This window comes from Solanum pennellii, chromosome 9 (assembly GCF_001406875.1).
Source record: "Solanum pennellii chromosome 9, SPENNV200".
Lineage (NCBI taxonomy): Eukaryota > Viridiplantae > Streptophyta > Magnoliopsida > Solanales > Solanaceae > Solanum > Solanum pennellii.
In genome coordinates, this window is record NC_028645.1 from 60,481,156 (window position 1) to 60,488,928 (window position 7,773).

The 7,773-nt window shown below is 35.6% G+C and overlaps 1 protein-coding gene across 5 annotated transcripts; it reads right to left on the reverse strand.

Annotated features, from left to right (window-relative positions):
* Positions 1 to 201: 201 nt before the first annotated feature.
* On the reverse strand, positions 202 to 7,178 carry LOC107031583 (monocopper oxidase-like protein SKU5). Of its 5 annotated transcripts, none has more exons than XM_015233007.2 (10): positions 6,958 to 7,178; positions 6,830 to 6,855; positions 3,764 to 3,873; positions 3,414 to 3,689; positions 3,183 to 3,321; positions 2,015 to 2,378; positions 1,392 to 1,757; positions 1,220 to 1,298; positions 769 to 959; positions 202 to 553 (listed from the first exon to the last, which is right to left on the reverse strand). In XM_015233007.2, exons 3-10 carry the CDS (start codon positions 3,764 to 3,766, stop codon positions 445 to 447), a joined length of 1,527 nt encoding a protein of 508 aa, XP_015088493.1. In that variant the 5' UTR covers positions 3,767 to 3,873; positions 6,830 to 6,855; positions 6,958 to 7,178; the 3' UTR covers positions 202 to 444. The 5 variants fall into 5 exon arrangements, with proteins under 5 accessions (XP_015088493.1, XP_015088492.1, XP_015088491.1 ...); XM_015233006.2 differs by having other exon boundaries at positions 3,414 to 3,684; positions 6,958 to 7,177; XM_015233005.2 differs by having other exon boundaries at positions 3,414 to 3,684; positions 6,830 to 7,178.
* Positions 7,179 to 7,773: the final 595 nt, after the last annotated feature.

Consider the following 7,773-nt stretch of genomic DNA (forward strand, 5'->3'; position numbering starts at 1 on the left):
TTTTAAATTTTGCCTATTCTTGTTTAATTTCTGCCTTCAAACTCATTACTTGTTATTCCGAGTTACGGGTTGACTTACCTATTGGTGAATTATAATAGGTGCTATCATGACTCGAGAAATTACGTGGTGACAAATGTATTCCATCAAAAGTGTAAACATGCACCCAAAAGTTTCCAAGCATTCAATTGAATGAAATCATACTAACAAAAAGGACATGCTTGTGAAGTGCCAAGAATAATGTTCTATTCGATAAATACATTTGAATAATATTAAATTAAAGCATACAAGAAACAGAAAATTGATTCACAGTTGACGTGAAGATGCCTAAATATAAGGGGTTCAACTAGTTACGTATTACAAGGCATATAAAAAAGAAAAAACAATTAGCCCAAAGACTCAATTATGTGGCAATTTCTATCTTTCTTCTGCCTTTAGGACAATTAGTTACCTCAGAAAATTTCCAAGCAGCGATACAACAAAACCTATAAAGATCAGCTTCATTGTTTTCATCAACGATGGTGCACAAGAGAAATTTACTCTCCGAGCTTGGTCCCTGTGGAAGTGTGAGATACTGTAAGAGCACTTAATAACTGCAATTGCCAAGAAAGGATATACATTTCCCTACAGACACTAACATTCTCTACATTTTGAAATATTCAGTAGAAGATTCTTTTTTCACTAGTTTCTGCGAAAGATAAGAACTACCGAGAAAACTCACTCCAGTATGACTAAGCAGTATAACAATATGAGATCAGACATATATCTTACTTCTGTAAAGGTGACAGTGCACCACAAAAGATGGTGTTAGCTGGAACTGGAAGCTCTGAGTTCTCCGGATTCACCACATTAATATAAGTTTCTTGACCAAGGTACCACGAGTCAAGGTTTTGAGCACGTAAATTCCAAATGCCAGGATTGTCTAGGAAAACTAAAATGGCAGTCCAAGCACCTGGAAACACCTGCAGGAGAGAAAACTTCCCTTTTGTTTATCAATGAAAAATTTTCACCAATACTAGCAGAAATTTCCAACGAGTTATGACAAAGAAAGCAATGGGGTGAGACCAATATTTTGTTTTGAAATAAATTTTATTTTTGCATACTTCGAAGCAATTAACATCTTGGTAAAAATTACAATAAATATTATGGTCACATATAAATTGGAAAGAATGAACCTCTATGTGGAATATCTGTTCAAGATAAGTAGACATATATATTTAACCTGGGTAGTGCATCGAGCAACACCATCCCATTTGTTGTAGGTGCTTCTACTATTCTCCGTCCATAGCCCGTAGTCCATGCTATTGTCATTTTTGAGAATGAGAACTTCAGATCTTTCGATTCCAAACTGAAAACAAGTGATTCAAGCAACTTTTTGAAAATACACTACTCACCCGACAACAAAAAAGGCGTAGCCATCAAGGTGATAGCTCTGAACAGTTGTGTCATTGTTTTGGAATATGATTTCCACGAATGCTTTGTAAGTACCATTAATTACTGACGTATCAACTTTTGCCGGCCTGTTCATCATTTTATTGGGGAAGTCAAGCTTGAAGACGCCTGGGATGTTAAATTGCTCAGCAAGTTTTAGAGGTGTTGATGGCGCTAAGTATGAAATACCACTGAGAGTAGTGCGCCATTTCCCTTCTATTAGCTCTGCAGGCCTATTATGAAGGACAAAGACATCAGTCACAGTGATTTCACCATATTTGAAGGATCCTTGGGGGTTTGGCCGTGCCGCACCAGCAGAAACATTCCATCTGCAAAATATTGCAATAATATTTTAGCTAACAGATACTTGAAAAACGAGAACCTCACATTTTTCTTTTGATTTTTATATTTTTCTGGGGAGGGGGTTGGGTTAGAGGAGAGTAAATATCCTGTATCTCTACTTTGGGTAACACATGTCGACAAATTGTTCTGTAAGAAGATGAACAACTTTCCATACCTAATGATGCACACAACTAACTAGGGGAGATAACATAATGTAGCAAAGAATAATTACACTTTCTACAACCTTATGGATCTTGCTTGACTCATTGAGAAAAATGTGTCAGATTCCATAGGAGGGTCTGGAAGAGGACCTGAAGCGGGTCCTTGCGAATTTGAGTAATGCAAGACAGAGACTCCTACCGACTTCGACGAATCAGAGGAATTAACAAATCGTGGACTAGCAACAATGTAATAATCACTGCTGGCATTCTGATCCATTGTAACAAGAAATGAATATGATTGACCGACGTGGATATCCAAGCTTGTGTAGTTCTGTTGTACTGTGTATGAACCTTCAGTCTCCACAAGAAGAAGGTTATGACTTTGGATTCTGAAATTCAAGCTAGTTGAAACACCAACATTGTGTACTCGAAGGCGGTACGTTTTTCCTGTTATATATAAGCATGATAAAAGACATCTGTGATAAATAATGTAACTGAATGAAAATTCAGGTGCTAATATGTCACTTCCCAATGAACTACTAAGTGACAACATTCAGTTCTTATCACCATCAGAAGAACAGAGGAATTTTTCGAATCCTTGAGTCAAGTACAGGATCTCTCACATAAAACAATTACAGTCAATAGACACTCTTAATTCAGATCTACAGACAAGATCTAAATCATTCGTATTTGCATTCAGATTCAGACGTCTTAATCTTAATGAAAACAAATGAGGCCTCAGATTCTGGTTAACGGTTTCCTCAATCTGTGATCATCTAATGTAAAACAGGCCTTGCGCCCCATAAGTTCAAGCTTGAGTAAAGATACAGGTCAAGAATGATGATTAAGCAGAGTAACTTCCTTTAGATTGATTAAAGGAAAAAAGGTCAAATTTACCCTTCTACTTAAAATATAAGTAAGATTCATCCCCCGTTGTAGTATGTGGTCAAATCAAACCCTACTGTTAGCAAAGTTTTCAAATATACCCTCAATCTAACAGATTTCCCAAATTTCCCTTTTAATTACCCATAAATCAAGCCTTGCTAAATCCAAACAATGGAATTTCGTGTAGTAATCTATGAGTTAAGCCTTTAAAATGCACCTCAAATAATCCTCCATCGATAATAATTACGATTAAACTTGAACCAAAAGTGCCATGCAACGGAATGGAAAAATGTTAAGGTATTAAAATCCGACTATGTACTGAAACAATGCAGATAAAGCCCCAACGAGAAAGAAGAATGTAATAACCTGATTCTACATTAACTGTCTGGTAGGTTATACCGCCTGATACAACGGCATTATCATAATGGTAAGGACCTAGTCCATTGATTAGGATACCATCAGGAGCTCCAAGGCCAACTCCAGTTTCGATTTCTTTTCTGAGTTCCTAATGCCCAAAGCTTTTATAAGTGAGCCACAAAATTGTTAAGGATCTACTTTTTACAAAAATAGGCTGACCTGTTAAAATTTGCAACTAACCTTGTGACTCTTTATAAACCAGTCACTAATAAAGAGTGTGATGTCCCCATCTGGTGTCGCAAACGGCAGTGGAATGACATTTCTGTTGTTTATAGTGATACCTCCATATCCACCAGCAGCTCTCTGGAAGCTTAAGGAAGGGAAATAAAAGAAACTGCCTATCTGATCTTTAACTTGAAATTCATATGTCCAATTCCAGCTAGCTGGAATGGGACAATTTGTGCCAGATACACCATCTTGCCATGTATCCTTTCTCTGCTGAATGCCACTCCTGCACTTAATTATCATATTTACGTTCATTACGGCATCTAAGCGCTTGTAGATTTATCATAGTGGATTTTATGGATTACCATGTAAGAAGCATAGGCTCATCAAGATCATTTTTAACATTGACAACCACATTCCAGTTGGTAGTGACATTCAGAATGGGTCCTGGAAATTGACCGTTTATCCCAATCACCTGAAAACATATAAATCTTCATATATAATTACCAACAAACATGGGAAAGCTCGGAAAGGTTGCAGCTAATTCTCCTAAAGAAAAGATCTATGATGGATTTCATAAATGCATCTATGAATAAAGGAATCAGAAACAGGAAAGCCAGAGTTAGACATGATATTAAGTGGTGGGAAATAAATCAACCAAAGTATTCTGAACCTAGCTGTCGGAACATGACAGACATAGAACTTTAAAGCAAAATATGAAGTTGTCCAGTTGTCAACATGTTGGCTGCTATAATCCCACACTTAGTCTTCAAATTGTAGATTGTTGGAATGAAGCGCAAATATTTGAAAACTAGATACAGACCAAAGAAAACAAACAAAGAACTTGCTGATCACCCGAACAACTCTTTACAATGTGTCAACACTCGTGAAAGTCAAATGTTAAACTGAACTGACTTGCACATAGTACAGAAGCAACATAAGTAAACTGGATTTAGCTATTGACTAGATAAAAACATAAGTCTGTACAAGAACAGGACAGAGTAACTGGACAATGATCACCTAAAGAACACCTAGGATTTATTTCAAAGTTCAATAAAAATCATAGGTCATAGGAGTAGTTCAAATTAGCAACAGCTTTAAGCACTTCAAAGTATGAAACAGTGTGATGTATGAAATGGTGTGATTCAATTATTGATATAATATGACACGTGGACCTAACTATTGAAGAAGGTGCCACTTGAACAATGTGGCATATATGTAATTAAGATAACTAGTTAGTTAAGAGTTAGTTATAGTTGTTATATGTATTAATTATTGTATATATACACTGATGTAAATAGGCATGTATTACACATTCATATACTAATGCAACTCTGTTCTGGATTCTTCTTCGTCTGCATCTTCATCTCTTCTTCTTCCTCTCTACTTCTTCTTCTTCTTCATGCTGTTTCTATTCTGATTTACTGCACATGGTATCAGAGCAATCGCAGTAGTTGGGATCAAAATTGTTTAAACACAGTCTGAAAGGTTGAAGCAACAATGGCAGTTGTTGATAATGAATTACCAGAAAAACTGAGTCATAATCACCCATTGTTCTTGAACAACATCGATAATTCAGGTGTTATGTTAGTCTCGATTCAGCTATCTGGATCTGAGAACTTTTCGGTGTGGAGCAGAGCTACGAGGATAGCCATTTTGGGAAGAAATAAGCTAGGATTCATTGATGGATCTTGCAAGAAGGAAGCATATGGAGAAAACTTGAAGAATTTGTGGGAACGATGTAATGCCATTGTTCTGTCTTGGATAATGAACTGTGTATCAAAAGAATTACTTAGTGGGATTGTTTACTCAACAAATGCAGCAGAAGTGTGGAAAGAATTGAGTGAAAGGTATGATAAAGTAGATGGAAGTCGAATTTATCAATTACACAAAGAAATTGCAACTATCAGTCAAGGTATGAGTACAATTTCAGTGTATTTTTCTAGATTGAGAGAACTATGGGTAGAGTATGATAGTTTGGTTCCTATAGCTAGTTGTGGTTGTCCTGGTTCAAGAGATCTCAGTGTGTTTATGCATAATCAAAAATTGCTGCAGTTTCTCATGGGTCTTAACGAGTCATATGATCAAGCAAGAGGCCAGATTCTTATGATGATGCCTCTTCCTTCTCTTAACAACGCATATTCCATGTTGATTGAGAGAGAGAGTCAGCGTAGGATTACACAATCTGTTAGTAGTGAATATTGAGTTGGATTGTCATTTCATACGTGAGAAAATTCAACAAGGATTAGTTGAAACAAAGTATTTACATACAAAGGAACAGGAAGCTGATATGTTAACTAAAGGTTTAGGAAAATCTCAACATGAATATTTTTTATCCAAGTTTGGTGTAATGAACTTGTTCATACCTCCAAACTTGAGGGGGAGTATTGAAGAAGGTGTCACTTGAACAATGTGGCATATATGTAATTAAGATAACTAGTTAGTTAAGAGTTAGTTATAGTTGTTATATGTATTAGTTATTGTATATATACACTGATGTAAATAGGCATGTATTACACATTCATATACTAATACAACTTTGTTCTGGATTCTTCTTCGTCTGCATCTTCATCTCTTCTTCTTCCTCTCTACTTCTTCTTCTTCTTCATGCTGTTTCTATTCTGATTTACTGCACACTAACTCAACCTAAAAACTAACTCATGAAGGGAGGATTGCCCAAGTCTATATTAAGGGACCATCAGTCCATTCACCAACCAATACGGACTTTTACCCACTCTAACACCCCTTTCACGCCCAAGTTTGACCGGAGCGTGGACCGAGAGCCCAAACAGGGATGGACTTGACACAGATATCATGTAAAGATATGACTCGTGAAACTAACTCAACCTAAGAAGATTACCAATCATTCCAACCAATGTGGGACTTTTACCTGCTCTAACACCCCTTTCACACCCAAGCTTGACTCGAGAGTGGACCGAGACCCCAAAGTCCCGAATGGGGATGAAGTTTATGACACCTGAAACTAATTCAACCTAAAAAACTAGCTCATGAGGGGAGGATCACCCAAATCTTTATAAGGAGGCCATAAGTCAATTCACCAAACAATGTGGGACTTTTACCCTCTCTAACAGAAAGAGACCCTTCAAATCCAGTATAACAATATAATTTTCTTGCAATCAAATCCAACCACAAAAAAAAGAAAAGAAAAAAAAACTATAGCAATTCAGCATCTGAAAATGGGCAGGAACCCAAAATTAGGTATTTTACACATATGTAGCCCTTAAATGGCTAAGGACAAACTTAGCGAGATACCTGTAGAGAATGCATTTTAGTGACAAATCTTGTAAAATTCCAGTTCCGATTGCAAGCAAGGGAATTATGTTAAGGTTGGGTAAGTGCAGTTTAATTAAAAGTAGAGTAGTAAAAAGGAAGTTGATCCAATATATGGATAGAAAAAGAAAGAAAAGAACCTGCTGCTTAATTCCAAGAGGAGAAGCTGTAATGTAGGAAATAGTCCAGTCAAAATATACATAAGGGTCTTCTGCTAAACAAAGTGCTGTGAAGCAGAGAAGATAGCAATAATATGATAACAACATACTATTATTATTATTTATGCAGCTGTCTTGTTATGATGGGTATCCGTAGCTTCGGGATCTTCAGTTTCTTACTTTAGCTTTGCTGCTTCTTGTTTCAGTATGTACAAAAACATGTGATGTAGCTTGAGGGTTTGAAGAAGACAGCTTCTATGTCTGAAAGGGTAATGTCAGAGACCCACATCTTTTTCTTCTTTTTTTTCGACCAGTGAAATTCATATTGTGGTTCGAATTAAATCTGAATTGCTAACTATAAATTCATTCAGGAATAGCGCTTCATACAACATATATTTTCATGTTCCAAACTCGAATTCAAAATATCTAATTAAGAAGGAAAAATAGTTAAATATGTCCCTAAACTATTCGAAAAAGTTTAGATATATCCTCCATTTAAAATTTGGTTCACTCATGTCTTTACCGTCCAACTTTTGATCTGAATATGCCCTTATGGGCGTTATTTTCCATGTTGGACATATCCAACTCATTTTTTTATTTCTTTAAATGTCACATGGAATTGTCATGTCATTTTGACCTTACAACATGACATTTATATGAAAATGAAAAGATATTCGGACTCATAAACACCCATAAATCAACTCCTTTTAAATTTACTATTCGACCCATTTTTAACAATTTTGTTTAATTTTTATTTTTTCGATAAATCTCGAAAATGAGTAATTGATTAATAAAAAATAGGAAAAATATGAAAAAGTATAAAATTAACGCCAAAAATTCACAAATAAATATAGTAACCTTAAATCGAACATTTTAATATTTTTTTTTAAAATTTTTATTTTTTCGATAAATCTCGAAAATGAATA

What these genes read in the sequence shown, in the direction of transcription:
- LOC107031583 (XM_015233005.2), bottom strand. Translation starts at nt 6,955, where the DNA reads ATGTTGTTATCATATTATTGCTATCTTCTCTGCTTCACAGCACTTTGT. An exon ending in CTCTTGGAATTAAGCAGCAG is followed by an intron (nt 3,874 to 6,829) that starts GTTCTTTTCTTT and finishes ATATGTTTTCAG; the next exon opens with GTGATTGGGATAAACGGTCA. An exon ending in TTGCTCGATGCACTACCCAG is followed by an intron (nt 960 to 1,219) that starts GTTAAATATATA and finishes TCTCTCCTGCAG; the next exon opens with GTGTTTCCAGGTGCTTGGAC.